This window comes from Trachypithecus francoisi, unplaced genomic scaffold (assembly GCF_009764315.1).
Source record: "Trachypithecus francoisi isolate TF-2019V2 unplaced genomic scaffold, Tfra_2.0 Lachesis_group12, whole genome shotgun sequence".
Taxonomy (NCBI): Eukaryota; Metazoa; Chordata; class Mammalia; order Primates; family Cercopithecidae; genus Trachypithecus; species Trachypithecus francoisi.
In genome coordinates, this window is record NW_022681457.1 from 104,845,298 (window position 1) to 104,872,120 (window position 26,823).

The 26,823-nt window shown below is 47.5% G+C and overlaps 1 protein-coding gene across 18 annotated transcripts in view; it reads right to left on the reverse strand.

Moving 5' to 3' along the window:
* PLA2G5 (phospholipase A2 group V) overlaps positions 1-26,823 on the reverse strand; it is a 67,394-nt gene that overhangs the window by 5,579 nt on the left and 34,992 nt on the right. For 10 of the 18 annotated variants that reach the window (XM_033228042.1, XM_033228032.1, XM_033228031.1 and 7 more), the window contains 2 exons: positions 1,488-1,537; positions 112-256 (listed from right to left, as the gene is read on the reverse strand). In XM_033228042.1, the coding sequence (XP_033083933.1) occupies positions 112-256; positions 1,488-1,527 (185 nt within the window). In that variant the 5' untranslated portion in view covers positions 1,528-1,537. Of the gene's footprint in view, positions 1-111; positions 257-1,487; positions 1,538-2,828; positions 4,185-5,497; positions 5,707-9,863; positions 9,918-11,926; positions 12,117-16,624; positions 16,972-23,356; positions 23,477-26,823 lie in introns of those variants that run through there. The other 8 variants (XM_033228038.1, XM_033228029.1, XM_033228040.1 and 5 more) reach the window with 7 other exon arrangements.

Genomic DNA, 26,823 nt, shown 5'->3' on the forward strand with positions numbered 1-26,823 from the left:
ATTTGTAAAATGGTACTTTAATACTCATCTTCCAGAACTGATATGTATTTGAACAAGAAAACATGGGTGCAGAGCCTGGAGCCCAAAGGGCAGTTATAGCAATCAGCTCACCAATCGGTACCATCCTTGGGGGTTCCTCGGCCGCCCCAGCCGCAGTAACAGCCGTAGAAGCCATAGTTTGTCAGGGCATTCTTCCCTGTCACCTTCTCGATCATTGATTTTAGGTCCAGCAAGCCTCCTTGCACAGCAGGCACACCTGGAAGATAGCCCATGTCCCCAGGTGACACCCAGGCAGCTCAGCCCTGCTTTAGGCCCACTGCCCAACATCTCCTACCTTTTCTCCCACCCAGGGCTTGGAGGGACCGGTGTGTCTCTTTTTTATTCTCTCAATTAGTGGGAAGGGAGGTGCAAGCAGTATGGAGAATTGGTTCAGAGTTTGGAATTGAAAAATGAGCAGACCTGGGTTCAAATCCTGGCTCTGCCACTAATTCAAAGTATGGTATTGAATGAAGTCAGAGCCTCAGTTTAATCATCTGGAAAACAGTGACCCAAAATTAGCAGCTGCATCTTGGAGTTATCACGAGGGTTAAAATAAGATTAAGTATGTAAATTTTGAGCACGGTAGCAGACACAAAGTAAGTGACCATGACATATAAGGTGTAATTCATAATGTATCTGCTTGAAGCAGGCAGACAGGAGTTTCCTGTCTCTCTTGGCAATACATCCCTCTTCCCCACCACTCCCTCCCCTCACACCCTTTAGAACATAAGGCAGAGAATCTAAAAGCAGGATAGGACTCTTAAAAATCGCTGAAGCCAGTTCCCTCATCTTACAAATGGGAAACTGAGGCATGGAGGGAAAAGGTGCCCTGTCCAGGGTTTCACAGCGAGCCCAAGGCTCTCTCCTGCACCAGGCCTCCAGCTCCTCCTGGGATCTCCAGGAATCTCCAGGGATCTGGCAAGACATCAAAGAGCAGGACAGCCTGTCAGGGGGTTGTTGTATATACGGTCACAGGGCTGCAGGATGGGACTAAAGCCAACTGTACAGTCACTTCCCAGCTGGACAAGCCTGAGCTGAGAATGACCCAGGAATCATAGGCTGGGATATTTAGATAAGAGTTTTGATTTTTATTTGGATTGATTTGGGGATTTTTAAAATCTTATTTTATTTGCATACAAGGAAAAAATCTGCCTTGTACATTTGCCAGCCACGTAACTTCCATGTCCAAAACCTTTACACAGCTGAGGTACAATATCTCCTAGGACCCTGCCACAGCCTTATGCCTTAAGCATGGACTGCATTAGCCCATGCCAGACGAGGAAGCAGAGGCTCGGAGGCGTGAAGGTTCCTGCTGACGTCTATGAAGTCAGTGCAGAGCCAAGATTCAAACCCAAGTCTCTACAACCTCAATGGCTGGTGTCCTTTTCACTACCCTGTTACTCCCATGGGGTAGAAGTTCATTCGGAGGTCATGGGGCCAGCACTTACTACAAGCCAGGAACCAAGCCAGTGGGAGGAAGCCCTTCATCTCTAGGGTTCTGGAAAAGAAAACACATCCCACAACAGGTCTATCAGGCAATGCCCCTGTGGCCCATTCAGATCCCACCCCAGCTCCCCATCAAGCCCTGCCTATTCCACTCCCCATCATGGTGGGCAATAAACGAGGTGAGTCCAGCCAGAAAAGACGAGGCAAAAAAACTATAGGTCCAGTGAGGGCCCTGGAGGCAGAGGGGATAATGGAAGCATTTGCAGGTACACTGTCCCTGCTACCAGTGCACTCTTAGCCACACACACCCCAGACATACTCACCCTGTTGGCAACATGGCTAAAAGGGACCAGAGAATGGGCAGGATTCTTAAATGGAGATTTGGTGGCATATGTGGAGAAGCAGGACTTGATATAACCTAAACATGGCCTTTGATGAAAGATGCAAGATGGAAGAAACATTCCTGGACAGACAGCACTTGACGCCCACAGCAGGAGGGCAGGAGGAAAGCCGATGCTTCTATGTCTCATACTCCTTTTAGCTCACGGTGCTGTAGTTGCCTGTTTTCAAGGATGTTTACCCAGATGGTTCTTTGCAGGCAGAGGCTGGGCAGATGCACCCCTCTATTCTAACACTGAGAATAGTGCCTGGCCCAGAGTAGGTGCTCAGCAGTGAAGCCTGGGCACCCACAATGTGCCAGTGGCTTTCAAGGCCTGGTTATGGCTCTTAGGGGCCCCAAGCGCTTTTGCCTTTGTAGCTATCTTTCTGCTGTATCTTTATATTTATCTCTATATTCACATGATTATTTTTGACAACTATGCTGGTATAAAGAAAAACATAATCCAAGCTGGATTTATTATTATATGTTCATTATTATTATGTTCATTTCTTTCCTCTTGATTTAAAAGAATTTATAAAATTAAGACACTGTCCTGGGACCCAGGCACTATGTCTCCCTAAAGAATAAGTCAACCCTGGGGGCTCATGAGAGTGCTGCAGGGTAGGTATCACTGTCTTCATTTTGCCCCTGGGAAAATTGAGGCTCAGAAAGCTCTGGGACCTTGCCAGAGGTCACACAGCCATTAAGCAGTGGAGGCCGGATCTGAGCCCCATCCTTCTGTGCCCCTCACTGCACTACACAGCCTCCCTTCCCAGGGGCATGAATCCTTTGAGGGGTCTGTGCTTGTTCCTTCTCGTGCTCTACCTCTCAGGCCAGAGCCCTTGGCTTCACTCCTTAGAATCTGTCTTTGGTAAAAACAGCCATTGCCAGCCTAGAGTCCAGGAAATTCCATGTGTCTCAGGCCAGCACCTGATTCTAATTTGGCTTCTCAGCGGTTCCCTACCGGCAGCTGCCTGATTCCCTTCCTCCCAGGATCCAAAGTCCTTGTTTATCCACAGCTGGGAAGGCCTGGGGCTCTCCCCTTCAGTGCTCTGTTGTCTCAAGTCCCTGAGTTGAATGGTCGCTTGTGCCAGAGCTCTGCCTGAACTCCTGGCACCTCCCAAGACCTGGCCTCCAATATGCCTCAGACTCCCTGGGGCTCCCGCCATTGTCCAGTAGCAACTCTGAGTTCCAAGAACATTCCTGAGGGTTCTGTCCACAGCTGGCCTCCACGACAACCCTTGTCCGGCAGTAACTCTGAATCCCAAGAACATTCCTGAGGGTTCTGTCCACCCATAGCCTCTGCTCCAAGGGCTCCAAACAGGCAAAGAAATGGCCCCTGACACCATCATTCCACACCAATCTTTCTCTGCCGCTCCCTGGAGCCTGCAGCACAAGGACACCAACTGCCACTTGCTGGGCATTTCTGGTGTGCCAAACACTATGCATTATCTCTCTAAACCCATCAATGACCTTGGCAGGCCTGGTGTCTGTCCTTTTAAACAGCCACTTGTTGAATGAATAACAGTTGTTGATTTTACAGATAAGGAAATTGAGGCTCAGGCAGATTAAGTGACCAGGACTGTCCATCTATTTCCTTGACTGACTCTACTCCACTGCCTCTTAGCATCCTTGGGCACTAAACATGCTTTTGATTTTCTGTATTTTAGGAAGCTTTGACATCTTGGAGGCCAGAGACAGCCTGCTCCTTCCAGGGCTAGTTAATTCCTAGACACCTCACATGGCTTCTCTGTGAGCATGCCTTTCACGTGCAGACCGACTGTGACAGTAGGTAGCTGGTCAGACAGGAGCGGGACAGGAATGTCAGGCAACCATCAGGTGATGGGCAGGCAGTTGTTAACTGTCTCTCTAAAATAATAACTGGTCACAGCCAGCACCAGGGAAAGGCAGTCTCCCAATAAACAGGAACAGCTGAAGCTGGTGGTCAGCAGCTTCCAGTCAGATCTCAGGAGTTGGGTGAGTGGGCTCACACATGCGCATGAAGAGGCAAAATGGCAGAGTTTAACTGGTATATGACCTGCTAGGGATGTTCGGCTGGTAAGGGAAGAACGCCTCAAGGGAGCACGCGTACAACACCAGTAAACACACTGCGCATGCTCCCTCCCAAGTGCTAGCAGGTCGGTGGATAAGGAAAACAAGACCCCGGAAGTATGCCAATGTATAAAACCCCAAGTCAAAGGTCAAACAGAACCCCTGAATCTCTCAAGTTGCCTGGTTGGCCCCCCTTCCAACTTTACTTCCCTTCATCCCTGCTCTAAGGCTTTTTAATAAGCTTTCACTTCTGCTGTGAAACTTGCCTCAGTCTCTCCTTCTGCCTTATGCCCCTCAGTCAAATTCTTTCTTTTGTCTCACTCTGTTGCCCAGGCTGGAGTACAGTGGCACCATCTCGGCTCACTGCAACCTCTGCCTCCCGGGTTCAAGCGATTCTCCTGCCTCAGCCTCCCAAGTAGCTGGGATTACAGGCGCCCGCCACCATGCCCAGCTAATTTTTTGTATTTTTAATAGAGACAGGGTTTCACCATGTTTGCCAGGATCTCCTCCTGCCAGGATCTCGATCTCCTGACCTCATGATCCACCCACCTCGGCCTCCCAAAGTGCTGGGATTACACGCATCAGAATTCTTTCTTCTGAGGAGGCAAGAACTGAGGATGCTGAGGCCTGTATGGATACACCCCACTGCTGACACAGCCAGTCCCTTGGCACACCCAGGCCACCTTTCCCTCACCCTCACACTCTAAGCCAAGGTTTCTCCTGCCCTAAATCACCCCAGGGCCAGACACAGGACAACTAGAGAAGCCTGGAGTCCCGCTGACCTGATTCAAACTGGCCAGTCCTAAACTGTGTCTCCTGCCCTACCAGCCTTCCCCAAAGATCACAGCAAAGGCCCTGGGCGATGCTTCCCATGGCTCCTCCTGACCTGCCAACCTGTCACTTCCTGCGTGTCCCTGGGTGGGGATCACACCCTCTTCTGGGAGCTGTAAATAACAAGCTATCTTTTAAATGGCAATCATTTCTTGATCTGTTGGCCTTCCCACACATGGAGAAAACCAACCTCCCAGGTGCATTTGAGAACACCCTGGAAAGAGTAAAAAAGCAGTTTCATGGTGGTGGTGGTGGCAGAGGCGTGGAGTGGCTGCCCTGAAGAGTGGACAGCCATTCCACTCAGTCGAGCCCAAAGTGGGCCCCAGGAGGAGGACGTGGGCTCAGCTATTTTAATCAAACCACCACAGAGAGGAAGTGCATAGCCGCGAGAGAATTTCGGAGGAGGGCAGCGGTTGCAGTAATGAGAGGGGAGAAAATACAGACGGACAGCCCAAAGGAAGATGTGGAGGCTGGGACATGGCCAGGTCGCCAAGGGACGGGTCCCCCAAGTCCACATGCAGCAGCTCCAGGACCTCCCAGTTCACGTCTCCTGGCTGGAAAGAAGGCACAGTGCGGAGCCTCACAGCACAGACACCTCCTGCTGTCTGTGAGGGAGGTGATGGGGGTTCACCCCTCTCCAGGCCCTGCTCCCCTGACCAAGTGGGACAGGTGTTTCCTCTCATAGCCCCTCTCTCGGCCCTGCTCTCTGCCTCCCTCAGACAAAGCAACCCCAAAGATGAGATTCCTCACCAGTGAGACCTTTTCTCCGTCCTCAGGCCCACGGAAGAGGCCGAGGCTGGGCCCGCCTGGTTTTAAGGACCGCTCTGTCACCTCCCACACTCCTGCATGGGCCAGCTCCAAGATTCCTGGTAACTCGCATAGGAAGCTCTACTTCCCCTCACCTTGGCACGACCCCTGGGGAATTGTTTCCACTGCGTATTCAGAAGTTGTTTCTTTTGGTTGTTTTTTTTTTTTTTTGAGACAAAGTCTCGCTCTTTCGCCCAGACTAGAGGGCAGTAGCCCTATCTTAGCTCACTGCAGCCTCTGCCTCCCTGGTTCAAACAATTGTCCTGCCTCAACCTCCTAAGTATCTAGGATTACAGGCGCATGCCACTACGCCTGGCTAATTTCTGTATTTTTAGTAGAGACGGGGTTTTACCATGTTGGTCAGGCTGGCCTCGAACTCCTGACCTCAAGTGATCCACCCACCTCAGCCTCCCGAAGTGCTGGGATTACCGCCACAGAAGCAGCTGGTTTCTGAAGCAGGTCACAGTGCCCAGGTGGCTATCAGAGAGATGGTGATCAGTCGGGCTTGGGCCACCCATGATCCAGGGCTCTTCCCCGCCAAGAACAGGAACCCTGGAATCCCCCTCCAGGGCACGGCCTCCCTCCCACCCACCACACTAGGTCTTTGCCAAGTCCCCAAGCCCTGGGCTCCTGCTCAGATTTCATCCTGTCTCGCTCAGCCTCAACCCAGGAACGGCCAGGGAAGACAGGCAGCCCGGCTCCGGCTCCCGGACTTGAAGCTTTGTCCCCGTCCTCTTCCTGTTGTTCCTAACTTGCCAACCCCCAACTTTTTCTGCCCCATTCCTGAGCTGGGGTGACTCAGGTGATGCCTGTAGAAGCACCACAGAACGTTGCCTGCCACGTCCAGGTGGTAGCCCTTTTTTGGCACCTGATTCCGTTTCAACTTCCTACAGGTCTTCCCTCAGGGAAGGGAAAAGTGCCAGGCTTGCAGTTAGATGCAAGCTGGAGTCCCAGCTCAGCCACTTAGTATCTGTGTGAGCCTGGGCGAGTCACTACATTTCTCTATTCTTCATGTAAAGCATGAGAATTATGAGCCCCACCAGCCGCAGAGGCTCCTGGTGAGGAATGTACCATGTAAAACAAGGCACAGGTGGGTCAGGCACAACGGCTCACCCTGGGAGGCTCAGGTGGGAGGATGGCCCAAGCCCAGGAGGTCAAGGTTACTGTGAACGATGATCACACCACTGCACTCTAGTCTGAGCAACACAGCAAACCCCTGTCTCTATTAATGAATAAATGAATACATAAAATAAAAAAAGGTATATAAACTAATGTCAGTTGGGGAAGTGTGTGGCCCAGTGGGTAACATTACAGGTTCTGTATCAGCTCCAAGTCCTGGGTTCAAATCCTGGCTTCCTCACCACTGGCCACATTGCCTCAGGACTGACTGAAGCTCACCTGCCTCAAAGAGCTGTTGTTAGTATTAATTGAATTTATACATGTATAACTTAGAGCCATAGCAAATGCAGAGTAATGCTAATAAACCAATGACAGCTCACCTTCTAGAGTGTTTTCACAAGACATAGGTAGCTACTAGTATTCTCCATTTTCTACTTCTGTTAATTCCGCCCCTCACCCCACCACCCCACACACACTTTTTTGAGAAGACTTGGACTTTTTTTTTTTTTTTTTTTGAGACAGGGTCTGTCTCTGTCCCCCAGGCTGGAGTGCAAAGGCACAATCACAACTCACTGCAGCCTCCACCTCCTGGGCTCAAGCCATCCTTCCTCCTGCCTCTGCCTCTCAAGTAGCTGAGACTACAGTGGGCACCACCATGCCTGGCTAATTTCTTTGTTTTTGTTTGTTTGTTTGTTTGTTTTTTTTGTGAGATGAAGTCTCAGTCTGTCGCCCAGGCTGGAGTCTAGTGGCGCGATCTCGGCTCACTGCAAGCTCTGCCTCCCGGGTTCACACCATTCTCCTGCCTCACCCTCCCAAGTAGCTGGGACTACAGGGGCCCACCACCACGCCTGGCTAATTTTTTGTATTTTTAGTAGAGACGGGGTTTCACCATGTTAGCCAGGATGGTCTCGATCTCCTGACCTCGTGATCTGCCCACCTCGACCTCCCAAAGTGCTAGGATTACAGGTGTGAGCCACCACGCCCAGTCTCTTTGTGCATTTTTTATAGGGTTAGGGTCCCACCATGTTGCCCAGGCTAGTCTCGAATACCTGGGGTCAAGTGATCCTCTCACCCGTGCTTCCCAGAGTGCTGGGATGACAGGCATAAGCCACTGTACCCCGCCAAAGACTTAGATTTTTGGGTCCTGCCTCTCCTTACTGTTCTCTTCTTTTTCTCTCCCTCTCTCTTGTCCTGGTAGCATCAGAGAGGAGTCCTTCCTTAAGGCCCCCATGAATCCTTCTCTTCCTAGGACTAACAACTGGGCTCCCAGAAGAACCCTGTGAATTCAAGTCAATACCAAAAATATTTATGAAGTATCTCCTGCGTGCCAGGCACTGGGATCCCACGGTGAATGAGACAGAACTTGTGCTTTCACAGAGCTGCCCTCGTGGCTGGTGGGAAACAGATAGTGAAGACAGAAGTAAACATAGATGACGTCTGGCGGTGATCGGAGCCGTGGGGAAGCATCCTTTCCCCATCCTGTATTTTCATTTCTCCTTCTCAACCAGTGTCCTCCCCCACCTACGAACACACACCTGCCCCGCCATTCTCAACCAAACAAAACCAAGCCACAAAAAGGAAAAAAATAACCCCTTGCCTCTGGTGACAATTCTACCTCTTTTTTTTCTCTAAAAGCCAAATTTCTAAACAGAGAAGCCTGCCCTTTATCATCCCCCACTCTGAACGCTTCGATGCCTGGCATCTGCTGCATCCTTGAGCTTGCTCTCAGGGACCCCCAAAGCCTGGCATAGCCCAAGCTTGGAGGTCACCCCCTCGGTCCCTCAGGACACTCATCTCGAAGTCCATCTCCTCCTTCTCAAAACTCTCTCTCCCTCTGGGCTTCACAAGGCTGCACTGTGCCAGCTGACCTCCCGTGGCTAATCCCCCCCTCCCATCTCTGTTGGCCCCCCAAATGCAGGTGTGTTTGTGGGACTTGACCTTTGGAGTTGCACTTCTCTGTCTCAGCCACTCTCTGGCTGAGCTCATCTGAGTTCAGGGATTTAGCTCTTATTTCTATGCAGGCATCCAGGGGTGTCCCGGACAGAGCAGTTTGACCCTAGCTTTGACTCAGTAAACAATGCTTAATGAAGGAATGACTGAATACAGGAACCAGGAGAAAGCACAATGTCAGATCCAAGATCCAACGTTGGAGAGACGTGTATTCAAATCTGCGTCTCAGCTGTGACCACCTGTGTCCACTTGAACCAGCTTTTTCACCTCTTTGGGTCTCAGTTTTATCTGAGTAAAATAGGATAATCATAGAACCAGCCTCGCTTAGTAACGCTGATAAATCAATGAGATAAGTCAGGCAGAGGGGCCCAGGACAGTGCCTGGCACCCTGTAGGTGCTCAATAAGTCGTAACTACCATAAATATCATTGTGATTATGTCTTTCCAGTAAACTGAGAACTCCATGACGGTAGGCTCTGTGTCTGCTTCACCTCTGTAACCCAGCACTTGGCACATAGTAGGTGCTCAGTAAGAGTTTGCTGAGTGAATGCATGACTCCTCTGGCTCCAGCTCCATTCTAACCCCATTGCCCAGTCCACACGTTAAATATGATTACACAGAAATAGATATATAGATCGATAGGTAGATAGATAGGTAGATGATAGATAGACAGACAGATAGATAGATAGGTAGATGATAGATAGAGTCTGATATTCTATCCCAATAACCCTTGGGAACCTCAGAACTAAACTCACTGTCCCCTCAAAACTCAGTCCTTCCCAGTTCCCCTTTCTTGGTAATGGATTCAACCATTCACACTTCAGTGATTAAAGATGCCCCAGCCACTTCCACCTCCAATTGAATGGAAGCTTCTTGAGGGCAAAATTCTCCTCTGATCCATTTCTGATCCCAGCACCTAGAACAATGTCTGACCCATTATAGATCCCCAAGAAGTATTTGTAGAACAAATTAAACATCACATAAACACACTTGTTCTCTGTCATTTGCTGGGTCTATCACGTGCAGGCTCGCCCCAGGGCTAAAGCCCTGCCAAGGGTAGCCATGGAAACCTGGACACTCCCTCACCCTGAGAATCCTAGCTGCTGAGATATCCCTGGCCTTGTCAAATGGTTTGCTGGCACATGGAACAGGATTACCCAGGGCTCACTGGCAGAAAGTCTACATCAAGTCCTCCTCCTTCAGGAAGTCTTCCATGATCCCTCCTTCCACAGGGAGCTTACCTGTCTGTGGAATGTTATAGAACTCATCCGATATGCTGTCCACTCTGGCATTTCCTGTTGGAGGGGATTACAAGGCTGATGGCTCAGAAAGGAATGAGGGAAGAACTCGGTCTTTAAAGAACATTTGCTATGCCACAAGTGCAAGGCAAGTTCAGCATTCATGGTATTCCTTAATTCTCACAAAATCTCCTGGGGCATTATGATCCCAGTGTGTGAGCAAGGAAACAGAGGAGTAGATGTTATGTAGCTCGTCCAAGGTCACACAGCTAGTAAAAGGAGGACCCAGAATCATACACCTGACCTGTCTGTCTGTCAAATCCGTGTTCTTTACAAAAAAGGGTTGAGACGCAATAAGGATATAATGATTGGGATTTTCACAAGACCTCTAACCAGAGAGTCACGTGGTTTCCTCGTAAACAAGGCGGAAAAGTGAGAGCTGAGGTACAGTTGGTTAAGTGGGTTCAATGTTCCAATAACTGCTGATGAGTAAAACTGGATTTTTGGTTATAAACTTTCAGGCCAGGGCTCCATACAGCCCCAGGAAATGCTTTGCTTGGTCTACACGGTGCTTTAAAAAGACAAAATGGAATTAGCTGCCAATGTATAAATGCTAAGAGATCTTAGACAGAAATCCACATTTCTAGGCCAGGCACAGTGGCTCACGCCTGTAATCCCAGCACTTTGGGAGGCCAAGGCAGGCCTGAATTGAGGTCAGGAGTTCGAAACCAGCCTGGCCAATGTGGTGAAACCCTGTCTCTACTAAAAAGTACAAAAATTAGCTGGGTGTGGTGGCAAGTACCTGTAATCCCAGCTACTTGGGAGGCTGAGGCAGGAGAATCGCTTGAACCTGGGAGACGGAGGTTGCAGTGAGCCGAGATGGCGCCACTGCACACCAGCCTAGCGGAGAGAGTGGGTCTCAAAAAAAAAAAGAGAGAGTGAGAGAGAAAGAAATCCGCATTTCTACATTTCCATATTTCCATTTCCAGCTTCTCTTTAAAAGATCTAGCAATCCTTGCTCTGGACCCCTACATGGCAACAAAACTAGCCATTGCCGAGAAGTAGCTGTCCCCATATACAGGGTGTGTGTTTTGCTCTGCCCTAGTCCTCAACCACTCTTTCCAGTCTTAGGTCCAGTCTGCCTCACAATCGCTCTCTGCTGGAGGAATCTCTGGTCAGCCCTCATAAACCAATACAAGCTACACACCATGGACTGAGGCTGAATGCATGGTGCTGGTGCCCTGGAACCACCACTTATTAGCTGTGTGACCTTTGGCAAGTGTCTTAACTGCTCTGTGCCTTAGTTCACCCTCATGAATAATAGGGTAAATAATTTGGCCTGTCTCATCTCTATGTTCTGAGTTGATACACAGCAGGTATTTAGGCACATAGCAAGGTCTCAATAAATGTTGGGGTTTTTTTTTTTTTCATTTTGTTTTGTTTTGTTTTTTGAAACACCCAGGCTGGAGTGCAGTGGCACCATCTTGGCTCACTGCAAGCTCCACCTCCTGGGTTCACGCCATTCTTCTGTCTCATCCTCCCAAGTAGCTGGGACTACAGGTGCCCGCCACCACACCCGGCTAATTTTGTGTGTGTGTGTGTGTGTGTGTGTGTGTATTTTTAGTAGAGACGGGGTTTCACCATGTTAGCCAGGATGGTCTCAATCTCCTGACCTCGTGATCCACCCGTCTCGGCCTCCCGTAGTGCTGGGATTACAGGCGTGAGCCACTGCGCCCAGCCAAATGTTGGTTATTTTTAATGGGATGGTGGGACATGCCCCCAAGTGACTGCTCGGAAACTTTCTTCAAGTGTTTAGTAGGAATTCAGGAATGGTGGGAAGGACTGGCCAAAGACATGGAGCTGGGTAGGTCATAAAGGCCCTTGGGTGTCAGGCTAAGGAGGTTGGATCTTGATCTTGTCCTGATCTTGATCAAGAGCAAGATAACCTGAGTTCAGTAAGAAGAGAGTGAACAGGCCCTGTCCAAAGACCCCCAAAGCTGAAATGCACAAGGAGAGGGTGGGTAACACAGTTCAGCAATCACATGCGTGACCCCCAAACCCAGTACCTGTCACATCACAGAAGCAGTGGTTGTCTTTGGCAGTGATGGCAGAAGTGTGGTGCCCAGAACAAGGGCTCCTAGCAGCCCACACCCAGAGGGATGTGCCTGGTCCTGGCCCTGCATGTGAGCAGGCTTAGGAGGTGTCTGGATCATAGGAGACAGAAGAGAGGGAATTGGGGCTGACTTGGGTTTGGAAGGTAGCTGGGGGTACCCAGTCTGTCTCCAAATCTCTGAAGGGCTGTGGGGAGTAGGAGGAATCAGAAACTGTCCCATGTGGCTCCAGATTGCGGAATAAACACCCACCAGGCACGGACGCACTAAGCAGTCAGATTTTGGCTCAATGCAAGAACGTTTTTCTAACAGCTCATGTGTCCTGGGAATTGAATGAGCTGTCTTGGGAGTGGTGAGTTTCCTCTCCCCGGAAGGCACTTTTTATTTGCCACTTTTTAGGAAAAGAAATGTCGCATGGGAGGTGGGCACTGAGTGGGTGGGATATGCCCCCGCTCGACTTCTCAGGAAAAGGAATTTAATCTTTAAGTGCTGGAAACACCCAAAATGCAAACGAGATCTGTCAAAGCTCATGAAGTCAGCTTTGTCAGTTACAAAGCCTCGGTTCTATCCTGTAAAAAATGTTTTTAAAATTACATTTTGTCAAGGTTCAAAAAGAAAGAAAACTCATGAGCCCTTCAGTTGCTCCATAACGTGGAGACAGCTGTCCACTATTCTGTGCTCCCTGCCCTGTAGGGTCCCCTCCCTGCAACATTTTATGCAGGTCGGAGTCTTGTGCAGATATGTTGCCAAAGCAATGACCAGTATGAGAGAAGTGGATGGGCTCCAGGATGCCCGTGGGGTCTGACATTTTGTGCTCTGGAATTGACTTATTCTTGAACTCTCTGAGCTTTTCCAGCAACAGCTGTTGCATTTCCTGCTCCCCCGCCTAGAACACTTAGTCCTTGATTCTTTATCCTCCAGGTCTCGCCTTAAACGTCACCTTCTCCAGGAGGCCTCCCCTGACTACCTACCCAAGGTCACCCTGTTTTTCCCCTTCATGGCACCGACCATCATCGTTAACTCTCTTTAACTTACTTGTTTATGGCTCATGTACCTTATGCCTTCCCCTAGAATACAGGTATCTGAGGGCAGGAAACATGTTCATCTTGTTCTTTGTGATATTATCAGCAGGTAGCAGAGGGCCTAATATATATATACATATATGTGTGTGTGTATATATAAAAAATATTTATATATAAATTTTTATTTTATATAATTATATATAAATACATATGTATAAATATATACATATATATTTTAGATGGAATCTCCCTCTGTCGCCCAGGGAGTGCAGTGGTGTGATCTTGGCTCACTGCAACCTCCGCCTCCCTGGTTCAAGTGATTCTGCTGCCTCAGCCTCCTGAGTAGCTGGGATTACCACGCTGGGCTAATATTTGTATTTTTCATAGAGATGGGTTCACCATGTTGGCCAGGCTAGTCTCGAACTCCCGACCTCAAGTGATCCGCCCGCCTCGGCCTCCCAAAATGCTGGGATTACAGGCGTGAGCCACCACACCCGACCCCTAATGCATATCTGGTGGCTGATAATTATTTGTGGAATAAAAGAATGATGGGATGGATGAACCAATGAAATCTGGAAGTAGAAGCAGCCCCATGTGGGTTTCAGCCAGGCCATAAATTGGCGGCTTCCTGTAAAGATACACACAGCTAGTTCCATCTGTGTGTCAGCCTAGGATGCACATGCAGCTTATACATATGTTACAGCTGTTGGTTAATAACAGGCTCAATTTCAACTTTCACCATAACTTTGGCTAAGAAGGCAATCCACACACCAACTTCATAGCAAATACATGTTTTATCTTTGAAAAATGTAATCCATTAAACTATTCACTCTTAAGACATCTACCATGAACTAACCTTCCTTTCTGTCTCCGTTTCTGTTATTTTCCCTCCACCTAAAATTCTCTCCACTCTCTTTTTCTAACTGGTTAAAGCCTACTTGTTTTTCCACATGGTAATGTCCCTTCTTTTTCTGAGGGAGAAACCCTAGGAAAAGCTGTCACTCTGCCTGGCAAGATCACAGATGGTGCCCAAAGTTCCAGGCTCACGAGCTTGAATCATCTGCAATTCAAGGCCACTCCACCTGTCTCAATCCCAATCCAACCCAGCAAATGTTTCTTGAGCAATTTTGTGGGCAGAGGTCCCATTAGGCAGTACGAGGACCAAATGCAAAGTGAAATCCACCAGTGCAAGCACCGAAGAGTTTCTAACCTAGTTTCTGTCTGTTAGGACAGGGGACATGGGAACAGGCCTTCAGAATGTCCGTCACGTCTAGAATAACATTGAAACTCTTTCCCTGGACCTAAGAGGAGGTGCCTCCTCTTTTGAGACACCTTCCCTGATACCTCCCCAGCAGAGTTCATGGCTTCCTCCTTTTCTCCTGGGTCAATCTTCCTAACCTCTGTAACAGCACATAGCACATCCACCCAAGTCAGAGGCACCTGTCTCCCTTCACAGAACATGGCCCCGCACCTACTCCAGCCTTGCCTTATACCACCCCTAAAGCATTCTTGGGAAGAAGCCAGATGTGAAGGCTTTTAGTTCCTTAAACCCACTAATTTCAATCTCTCTCTTTCTCTTTCTCTGTCTCTCTTTCTCCCTCCCCCTCTTCCCTTTTCATCTGTTATTCCCTCCCTTTCTTCTCTTACTCAACTCCTACTCATCTTTGTAAACTTAACATACTTATCATTCGATAACTATTTAGCAAGCGCCTATTATGCGCCAGGTGCTGTTCTAGACCCTGGGGATACAGCAAAGAGCAACACAGCTGAGAACCCTGCCCTCATGGCAGAGCTTGCATTCTGGAGGGAGAAGACAGAAATAGACAAGCAAATAAGTAAAATGTACAGCTTGTTAGGTGGTGATCGATGCAATGGAGAAAAATAAAGCAGGGAGCAGGGTAGAGTGCTGAGTGTGTGTGTTTGGGGATGGGGACGAGGACTGTTGATGGTAGGAGTGGTTACTTTATTTATTTATTTATTTAGATAGTCTTGCTCTGTCGCCCAGGCTGGAATGCAGTGGCGTAATCTCAACTCACTGCAACCTCTGCCTCCCAGGTTCAAGCAATTCTCCTGCCTCAGCCTCCTGAGTAGGTGGGACTACAGCCATGCACCATCATGCCCAGCTAAGTTCTGCATTTTTAGTAGAGAGAGGGTTTCACCATGTTGGCCAGGTTGGTCTCGAACTCCTGGCCTCAAGTGATCCACCCACCTTGGCCTCCCAAAGTACTGGGATTACAGGCATGAGCCATCGCACTGGCCTGGAGTGGCCACTTTAAACAGAGTGACCGAGAAAGGTCTTGCTGGGGAGGTGACACTTGAGTAAAGCCATGAAGGAGGTGAAGGAGCAAGTCATGGGGACATCCTAGGGGAAGAAAGCTCCAGGCAGAGGGAAGAGCAAATACAAAGGCCCCAGTGTAGGAGCGCACCTGTGAGCTGGGAAACATGGAAGCTGGGTCTACCTTTGCCAAAATGTCTTGTGAATCCATCGCTCTGCCCTGAACTGGATCAACCCCCGTTCTGAGCTCTCCCAGTACCATGTGCTCTCTCTCTTCACAGCACCAATCATTGTGTTGCAATGTCTCTCCCACCAGGCTGTGAGCCACCTGTGGACAGGGGTAGTGTCTTTTATTAATACTTTGACATCTCCAGTGCTCAGCGTAGGGCATGATACATATTTATTGATGAAATCAATCAACGAATGAACAAACTAGACTGTGAATCCTTGAGAGTGTCTCATTTATCTCTCCCTGGCAGCATCTGGCACTCTCTGTGTCCTAGGAAATGGCACAGATTGTGTCCTAGGAAAAAAATGTTTGCTGAATGGCTAATAAAAATAGCTGATGCCTTATTGAGCCCAGATACCACACTAAGTTCTTTATGGGGCTTCTCTCATTTTATCCCTAAGGTGGCCCTATGAGGTAGATATTACTACCATATGCGCTTTGTGGATTAGGACACTGAGGCTTGAAAAAAAGAAATGGCTCGAACCTGTACTGAGCTGGTCAGTGACAAAGCTCGGAGTTGTCCTGATCCGTTTGACTCCCAAGGCCACGTATACTTAGCCCAAAGCTAAACCGCCTTCAGAGAGGGGAGCGAGAGAGAGACAGAGAGACTGAGGGAGGGAGGAGGAAGATCTCCCTATAAGGGCATCTCACCCATCTCGGTTTCTTTCTGTGTGTACCGAAGTGTCTGGCACACAGTGGATTCTCTCAACAGTTAAGGGATGTTAAATAGATGTTGGCGAGTTCTCTCCCTAAAGGGGAATATTTGCCTGTGGTTTAGGTTAAAAAGAAATCCAAGCAAGGCCTCAGATTAACGTAAACACAAGCCCTAACTCAGCCTATTCATAGCTCTCCCTGCTTTTGCCCGTAATTTTAGGTATGACCTTCTGGTAACCTCCATCTTCCCTTGAGGTGTGGCCTGGCTTCCTTAAGAGCCAGCTCTCCAGGCCTGACAATGACAGGTGAAAGACCCAGCAGCCCTAGAGAAACTCCTTCAACAGAGGCTGTGCCTGCCCACCTCCCCCTGGGCCTCCTCTTGGGCTCTCCACACACCCCCTTCTCCAGTCTCTCCCTCCCAGCTGGCGTCCCTCCACAACCCCCAATTTATGCAGCCCCCATCAGTAACTAACCTCTTTGGCCTGGCCTCAAATCCTGCTCTAGAGGTCTGCCCCCATGCAACCTCCTTGGGCAGACCCTGGAGCCCCAGGTCTCGCTGGCTCCCCGTCTCCAGTCGGAACATTGGGATCCACAAACCATGGATCCAGGGAGAATCAATTCTTGGGCGCCAGAATCTTAAAGCTGTGAGTGGGAGTGACCGATGATGAGGACAAACTCGGAGGAGGGGAGGAAAAACTTCTGCCTGGACCCAGCCGGGTAGAACCCTACTCAGCCCCCCACTGCCTTTGCAGAGGCAGGAAGTCCTGCACAATCAGGGCCTGTGACTGGCTGTCCTGCCAAAGGGGCTGGGCAGTCACCCAGAGAATTCCAATGACGGTGGATTTGAGTCTTGAAATATCCAGGTCACAGCTTTAGCCACTTCACAAGCCTCTGCTAATCCCCTCAGCCAGAAGTAACCCCTACCTCAGTCCTGGGCTCAGAACCTTCTTAAGGCTCTGACAACCTGCTAAGTATCTTGACTATCTGAGTCCCTGGGAGCTCATCAGTCTTGGCGGGGACAAGAACACAAACACAATACTGTTTCTAGTATACAGTAAATCTATCTAATATGCAAATTTCCCCTATTGTCCCAATAATGGTTTTTATATCCAATATGTTGACTTTTTTCCGATCCAGAATCCAAACAAAAATCAGACATTGCATCTAATTATTGTGGCTCTTTGGAGTCCTTTAATCTAGAAAGTTCTTTAATCTGGTTTGTTTATTTATTTATTTATTTGAGCTGAGGTCTCACTCTGTCACCCAGGCAGGAGTGCAGTGGTGCAATCTCAGCTCACTGCAGCCTCAGCTTCCTGGGCTTAAGCGATCCTCCCAGTAGCTGGGACCACAGGCACATGCCACCATGCCTGGCTAATTTTTTGAATTTTTTGTAGAAACGGGGTTTCACCATGTTGCCCAGTCTGGTCTCAAACTCCTGAGTTCAAGTGATCCATCTGCCTCAGCCTTCCAAAGTGCTGGGATTACAGGGGTGAGCCACCATGCCCAGACTTAATCTGGTCTGTTTTTTAAAATAACATTGAGGCTCTTGAATCCAGACCATTTGTCTTGCAGAATACTCACCAATTTGGATTTGCCTATTGCTTCCTCATGATTATCAGGTTAAATGTTTTTTGTAAGAATACTACATAGGCCAGATAAGGGGCGTGCACATTTTCAGCTTTACTAGTCATTCCCCAAATACTCTCTTCAATGGATGTGCCAGTTTACACTCCTAGTGGCACCATAGCCAGCACTCGATAATATCACATCTGTCGGTTCTTCTCTATCTGATGAGTATAAAATTGTGTATCATTGTTTTCACTTGCTTCCCCTGGCTGTTGGTGCAACTGAGCATTTTTACATACACCTTATGGCCACTTGGATTTCTTCTTCAACGAATGGTCTGTTGGTATCTGTGCCAATTCTGGGTCTCTTTGTCCTAACTTCCATCCGGGTCTTTCCTGGCTCTGCTCTGTTGGAGAAGGAGGTAGGGCGAGTGAGTTCCCTCAGGCTTCTGTATCAGCAGCTTCCAGGAGGCAGGACATTGGAGAACAAGACAAGTGTTTGCTATATATGTTGCAAATACATGCTGTAAGCATGCCAGTTGTCTTTTATTTATGGCATTTTTATAACATAAAAACTTTTGGCTGGGCTTGGTGGCTCACTCCTGTAATCCCAGCGCTTTGGGAGGCTGAGGTAGGCGGATCAGCTGAGATTGGGAGTTCGAGACCAGCCTGACCAACATGGAGAAACCCCGTCTCTACTGAAAATATAAAATCAGCCGAATGTGGTGGCACAAGCCTGTAATCCCAGCTACTCCGGAGGCTGAGGTAGGAGAATTGCTTGAACCCAGGAAGCGGAGGTTACGGTGAGCAGAGATCATGCCATTGCACTCCAGCTTGGGCAACAGAGTGAGACCCCATCTCAAAAAAAAAAACGACAAAAAAAACCACTTTTAACTTTCATGTCACACAAGTTATCAATCTGTGATGTTTAGTACCTTGTTTGCAAAGTCCTGCATGACTCTCTGATTGTGAGGTTAACAATATTTTTCTGAATATCTTTCTTCTATTGGTTCTAAATTTGGGGGTTTTACACTTAGGGCTTTAATCCTTTAATCCATTTGGAGTTTATTTTCATGTGTAGTATGAGGCTGAAATTTAGTTTTATTTACCCATAAGGAAAGTCAATGATTCCAACACCTTTTCTTGAACAGACCAATTTTTCCCCTCTGACTTTATTTTATTTTTATGTATTTATTTGTTATTATTATTATTTTTTTTGAGATGGAGTCTCACTCTTGTCGCCTAGGCTGGAGTGTAATGGCACGATCTTGGTTCACTGCAACCTCCACCTCCCCGTTTCAAGCGATTCTCCTGCCTTAGCCTCCGGAGTAGCTGGGATTACAGGTGCCTGCCACCACGCCCTGCTAATTTTTGCATTTTTAGAAAAGATGAGGTTTCATCATGTTGGCCAGGCTGGTCACGAACTCCTTACCTCTGCGATCCACCCATCTCGGCCTCCCAAAGTGCTGGGATTACAGGCGTGAGCCACCACACCTGTTTTTTTTGTTTTTGTTTTTGAAACAGAGTCTCGCTCTGTCGCCCAGGCTGGAGTGCAATGGTGCAATCTCAGCTCACTGCAACTTCCACTTCCCAGGTTCAAGGAATTCTCCTGTATCAGCCTCCCAAGTAGCTGGGACTACAAGTGTACACCACAATACCCAGCTACTTTTTTGTATTTTTGTAAAGATGGGGTTTCACCGTGTTGCCCAGACTGGTCTCGAACTCCTGAGCTTAGGCAATCTGCCCACCTCGGCCTCCCAAAGTGCTGGAATTACAGGTGTGAGCCACCATACCTGGCCTAATTACTATAATTTTTTTTAAGTCTTCATATATACTAAGGAAAATCCCTCTTCTCTCTTCTTTAGACATGTTTTGATTATTCTTTTTTTCCAAGAGATAGGGTCTTGCTGGATGGGATGGCTCACATCTGTAATCTCAATACTTCATTTCAGTACTTTGGGAGACTGAGGTGGGATCACTTGAGACCAGGATTTTGAGATTAGCCTGGGCAACACAGGGAGACTCCATTTCTACCCAAAATTCAAAAATTACTTGGGCATGGTGGTGTGCACGTGTACTCCCAGCTACTTGGGAGGCTAAGGTGGGAGGATCACTTGAGCCTCACTGGTAGAGGCTGCAGTGAGCCATGAACACGCTACTGCACTCCAGCCTGGGTGAAAGAGTGTGACCCTGTCTCAAAAAAAAAAAAAAAGAAAACAAAAAAAAGACAAGGTCTCACTCCGTCACTCAGGCTGGAATGCAGTGGTGTGATAATGGCTCACTACTGTCTCGAACTACTGGGCTTAAAAGATCCTTGCACCCAGCCTCCTAAGTAGCTGGGACTACAGGCACGTGCCACCACAGCTGACTAAATTTTTTTTTTTTTTTTTTAAGAGTTGAGGTCTTGCTATGTTACTCTGTCTGCTCTGGACCTCCTGGCCTCAAGCAGTCCTCCTGTCTCTGCCTCCCAAAGTGCTGGAATTATAGGCATGAGCTACCATGCCTTGCCAAGAGCAATTAGATCAAAATAAAATAAAATAAAATGCCAATATCTTACACATGTATACAAAACAAAAAGCTTCTCTGGTACATAAAAAAACTTATAACTAAAGTAATAGTCAGACCAACAGGAATGATTCAATAGAAAGTTCGTAGGAGGCAGTCATGTGCTATAAAATGGTTTAACAATCACCTCTTGTAAGGAAGAGGGAAATCCCTGGTTTGTAGAGTCTGCCAGTTTCTTCAGTATAAATGCCCCCAATATGGCCTATTCCAAGTTACCAACATGATAACACTAAATGTGGAGCTGGGAAAGTAAATGTTAAGTTGGGCTTTATTAAAATATGAAACTTCTGCTTTGTGAACAATACAAAAGTCACAGACTAAGAGAAATGCTTCCAAAACACATATATGATAAAGGACTTGTATCCAAAATATACAGTGAACTCCTAAAACTCAAAAATAAGAAATGAATAATTCAATTAAAAAATGAGTGAAAGATCTGAACAGACACTTCGCCAAAGAAGACACACAGAGGACAGGTAAGCATATGAAAAAGCACTCAACATCATGTATCATTAGAAATTGCAAATCAAAATAACCATGACCTACCTATGAGGATGACTAAGATCCAAAACGTTAACACCACAAAATGCTGCCAAGGATGTGGAACAGGGACTCTCATTCAATGCCAGTAGAAATTCAAAATGGCACAGCCACTTTGGAAGACAGTTTGACAGTTTATTTTGTGCGTGTGTGCAGTGGCTATTCACAAGTGTGATTATAGCATACTCCAGTCTCAAACTCCTAGACCCAAGAAATCCCTCCTGCCTCAGCCTCCTGAGTAGCTGGGACTACAGGTGCATGCCACCACACCCTGCTCCAATTTGACAGTTTCTTTCAAAGCTAAATATAGTGTTACCATTCGATCCAGCAATTGTAAGTTATTTACCCAATAGAGCTGAAAACTTATGTTCACTCAAACACCTGCACACAAATGTTTACAGCAGCCTTATTCATCATTTCCCCAAACTGCAGGCAACTAAAATGTTTCTCAATAGGTGAATGTATAAACAAACTGTGATACGGCCATACAATGGGATGCTATTTAGCAATAGTGTAAGAAATAAGCTATCAAAAAGAAATAAGATATCAAATCACAAAAAGATATGGAGGAACATAAAGGCATAAATGAATTCAATCTGAAAAGGATATATGCTGTATAACTCCAGCTACATGACATTCTGGAATAAGCAAAACTACGGAGACAATAGAAAGATCCGTGGTTGCCAGGGGGTTGGGAGGACAGAGGGATAAACAGGCAGAGCACAGAGAATTTTCAGGGCAGTGAAACTGTTCTGTAGGATATGGTGATGGTGGATACATGACATTATGTATTTGTCAAAACCCATAGAACTGTACATCACAAAGGTGAACCTTAATGTACACTAGGGGCTTTAATAATAATATATCAATATTGAGTCATTGATTTTAATAAGTGCACTACACTAATTCATGATACTAATAGGAGGAAAATCTATGCATGTGTTGGGATAAGGGGGCGGTATATGGGAACTCTATACAATTCTTCTGTAAATCTAAAGCTGTTCTAAAAAGAACCATCTATTAATTTAAAAAGAAATCCTATTGCCGTAAATGTCCTGAAGTTATTGCATGCATTCTCATTACATTGCAAGCATGGTAAATACTTTACTTTCTTCCTTTGTTTCAGGTCCATTTTTTGTTTGACATGTTTTGGTGCTCTCGGGCAGTACATCTCAAATTTTCCTGTGTCTACAAGTCAACTGGGGGATTTTGCTAAGATGTAGATTGTGATCTACCAGGTCTGGGGGAAAAGCCTGAGATTTTTACATTTTTAACAAGCTCCCTGGTGATTCTGATGGGGCAGGTACGACCACACTTGGAATAGCAGGACCTGCAAACAGATGAATAAGATTGGAGACCCAGACTCCACCCTTTGTACTCTTTTCTTTCTTTTTATTTTATTGTAGAGACAGGGTCTTACTATGTTGGCCAGGCTGGCCTTGAACTCCTGGCCTCAAGCAATCCTCCCACCTTGGCCTCCCAAAGTGCTGGGATTATAGGTGTGAGTTACCACTCCTGACCTTGTATTCAGTTTTCTTTTTTTTCCTTTTTTTTTTTTTTCCTTTTTTGACATGGAGTTTTGCTCTGTCACCCAGGCTAAAGTACAGTGGCACGATCTCAGTTCGCTGCAACCTCTGCCTCCCAGGTTCAAGCGATCCACCCACCTCAGCCTCCCATGTAGCTGGGACTACAGCTATGCACCACCATGCCCAGCTAATTTTTTGTATTTTTAGTAGAGATGGGGTTTCACCATGTTGGTTAGGCTGGTCTCAAACTTCTGACCTCAAATCATCTGCCCGCCTCAGCCTCCCAAAGTGCTGGGATTATAGGCGTGAGCCACCACACCCGGTCTGTATTCTGTTTTCTAAATAAGGAGGAAGAACTATCTAATTTTATGACTATGCTAACCAGTAGTTATTTTTTTTAAATCAATTTTGAAAGGTCTGTTTCCACTGATGTTTCATCCTGAGTCATATTCATTTTCTATTTCTAAAGGCATTGGGATTCCCTGCTCCAACTAAATGAGTCAGTTGAGATCAGAAGTTCATATGTCCAAGTGAAACTCAACCAAGGGTCCATAATGCTCCCTGGCAGTCAAAGGGCCACCAAGTAGTGTTTGTATTTGCATAAGTCAAGTGCATTTTGCATTCTAGAGGCTATCAAGGTCACTGCCAGAGTCGCCCCGACAGTGGCTACTTTGTGGTCAGTAAGAACACGCTGCTTACTTGAAGGAGAGTCTTAAGCGGGTGGCAGACATGATGAGAGAAGGTGGTTGCACTGGACAGATTTCATGTTCCCTGATAGCTATGGCTCCGGGCAAAGCCTTACAGAGGATTAGAGCCCCATTTCTGCCATGAACTTGCTGAGCCTGTTTCTCCATCAATACATTGGGATGATTGAGCTCCATCTGTGTTAAAAGCTCCTCCAACTCTGCATAATTATTTTTATTTTAAGCATATTCATTCCAAATCAGAGCCTGGCTCTTCATTTTCCAGGCAAGGGTTTCAAGCTTCCAACTGCAGCCTTTGCACCCACCATGTTCATCCTGCCTTTGGTCCATAGAACAGCGATCAGATGAGGTGTCTGTCCTTCCAGCTGCCTGACTTCACATCTTAAAGCCAAGGAAGTGTCCAGTTCCAGGGTGGGCAGCCTCTCCTGGGCAGGACAGAAATAACTCCAGGATGTGAGCCAAGATAGAACCCGCTCTTCCCCATCCCTCTCGCCAGTTTCCACTGACCCCAGCTGGCCTCAGAGACATTTGACTAAAGAAGATCCTGGCTCCATCCCGGAGCCAAAGGAGACTTTACTGCAGTTTGATAGTCTCAGAAAGTCAACTGAAAAAATGATGGAATGGGTGGCCAGCACTAACCAGGGCACTTATGTGTTGTGAGAAAATCAAATTCTTTTAGTTTTCTTCATTTTCATCTCCATTTTTATTTTTTTAGGGAGGTGGTCTCACTCTGTTGCCCAGGCTGGAGTACAGTGGTGTGATCATAGCTCACTGCAGCCTTGAACTCCCGGGTTCCCATCCTCCCACCTCAGCCTCCAGAGTAGCTAGAACTACAGGCACATGGCGCTATGCCTGGCTTCAATGTAAACCAAACACAGACTCTCTGAGGGAGCATGAGTAGGTGCTTCCCCACGTCCATGGATCTTCTCAGTAGTAAGGCTTGGGCTCTGGAAACTTTAGGCCACAGATCTCTCAGAGATCTGTCCAGTGACGAGTTGACTAAGGCCAGACAAGCAACTTGTCCATCAGCTCAGAGTCTCTCAAAGGCCAGGCCTAGAACTCATCTGCCTGCCTTACTACCTGGTGTCTGGAATGGGGCCCCTAGGCACACAGATGTACCATTTGTTCATCCAGTCCATCACCCAGCACACATTGACAGAGCTCCTTTCATTCCACAGGCCCTGTGCTACATGGTAGGGGAACAGGAAGGACAGCGGTGTGCCACCTCCCCTGTCCCCTCTGAATTTGGTTTTTTTGTTTTGTTTGTTTTAATACAAGTTTCACTGTGTTGCCCAGGCTGGTCTCAAACTCCTGAGCTCAATTCATCCTCCCACTTTGGCCTCCCAAAGTACTAGAATTATAGGCATGAGCCACCATGCCCAGTCTGCTCTGAGTTTTCAGCACAGGAGAGGAGTAGGGACTTGCTTTGATCCCCCTAAAGCCACCAGAGTTTTCCTCTCAGAGGCTGTCCCTGCTCATCTTCTGTGTCTGGGAACCCCCCATTTGTTGTAAAATGAAGGACAAGTTTCTTGCATCTTTCTGGCGTGTGATGGAGAGAGACAGAGGAGTATGAGGTGCAGGGAGTTTCCTGTCTGATGGGAAAGATCATTTCATATTCTCCAGGGATTCTCAGTCTGAAGGAAGAGACGGCCTCTGTATTAGGCCGTTCCTGCACTGCTATAAGGAAATACCTGAGACTGGGTAGTTTATAAAGAAAAGAGGTTTAACGGCCTCATGGTTCTGCAGGCTTTACAGAAAGCATGGCGCCAGCATATGCTCGGCTTCTAGGGAGGCTTCAGGAAGCTTACAGTCATGGCAGAAAGTGGAGACAGAGCAGGCACGTCACATGGAGAAAACAGGAACAAACAAGAGATCTCAGAGTGAGAGCTCACCTATCACCAAAGGGATGGCCCAAGCCATTCATGAGAGATCTGCCTCCTTGATCCAAACACCTCCCACCAGGCTCCACCTCCAATACTAGGAATTACATTTCTACATGAGATCTAGGTGGGGACAAACATCTGAACTGTGTTAGCCTCTATCCTTAGAGACACCCAGGCTTTGAGAAGCCCCTTGCGTGGGGGACAGATCAGATACACAAATAAGAATATGCAAAGAGGTACAATACTTTATAAAAAGGCAGAGGACTGGATTATTGCTGAAGGAAGGATAGGAGGTGGGTTACCCACAGGGAAGGCCTTTGGAGTAAGATATATGGAAAGAGGGATTCTTGTAGGCCTTGTTTAATTCAACCACAAAGGAGAAATTTGCTTTCATAATCGTGCTTAGAGATTTTTTTTTTTTTTTGGAGACAGGGTCTTACTCTGTTGCCCAGGCTGGAGTGCAGTGGTGCAATCACAGCTCACTGCAGTCTCAACCTCCTAGGCTCAAGCAATCCTCCGACCTCAGCCTCCTGAGTAGCTGGGACTACAGATGTGTGCCATCATGTCCAGCTTATTTTTAAAATTTTTTCTACAGATGGGGTCTCCCTGTGTTGCCCAAGCTGATCTTGAACTCCTGAGCTCAAGTGATCCTCCTGCCTCAGCCTCCCAAAGTGCTGAGATTACAGGTGTGAGCCACCACGCCTGGTATATGCTGAGAGATTTATCATATGAGTGGGGCAGTCAGGCCAGGGTGAGGTGGATGTGAGATGGCTATTCTGGAGCAACAATTCTTAAAGTAGAAAACAGCATGAAGTATGCTCTCTGGAAAAGATGAAGAGGTGGATTCATTTGTATCCCTGGGTCAAATCCCACAGAGAGGTGAGCACAATGGAGAGATGAGGCCAATCTGGGGAGGAGGTCCGGAATCACCAGGCTGCCTAGTCCATGAAGGGCCATCCAGTTCAGTTTCCTGCTGCAACGAAAGACTTGCTCTAGGCTGGGTGCAGTGGCTCACACCTGTAATCCAAGCACTTTGGGAGGCCGAGGTGGGTGGATCACCTGAGGTCAGGAGTTCGAGACCAGCCTGACTAACATGGAGAAATCTCGTCTCTACTAAAAATACAAAATTTGCTGGACATGGTGGCGCATGCCTGTAATCCCAGTTACTCGGGGAGCTGAGGCAGGAGAATCACTTGAGCCCAGGAGGCAGAGGTACGCCATTGCATGCCAGCCTGGGCAACAAGACTGAAACTCCATCTCAAAAAAAAAAAAAAAAAAAGAAAAGAAAAGAAAGACTTGCTCTATGTAGCCCCTAAATGGGTTGTTGGCCTCCTCCTAAAAGTCATTCTAACACTAGCCACTCGTTTCCTTTGGGTCTTAAAACCACCTGCTAAAAGGATGTGCTCTTCACATCTAGCCTAAACTGACCACTGCAATGTAATGTCTTTCTGTTGAAAACACTGAACTGGCTGGGCATGGTGGCTCATGCCTGTAATCCCAGCACTTTGAGAGGCCGAGGTAGGCAGATCACCTGAGATCAGGAGTTTGAGACCAGCCTGGCCAACATGATGAAACCCCGTCTCTACTAAAAATACAAGAAAATAGCTGAGCATGGTGGTGCTTGCCTATAATCCCAGCTACTTAGGAGGCTGACGCAGGAAAATCGCTTGAATCCGGGAGGCAGAGGTTGCAGTGAGCCAAGATTGCACCACTGCACTCCAGCCTGGGTGACAGAGCGAGACTCCACCTCAGAAAAAGAAAGAAAGAAAGAAAGAAGATAAGTAAGTAAGTAAATAGTGAACTGACTGAAGATAAAGATAAGAGCTGATTAACAGTACTCCACCTTCAAAAGCATGGCTTTATGAAGGCTGGTGGCCTATAGCAATCCG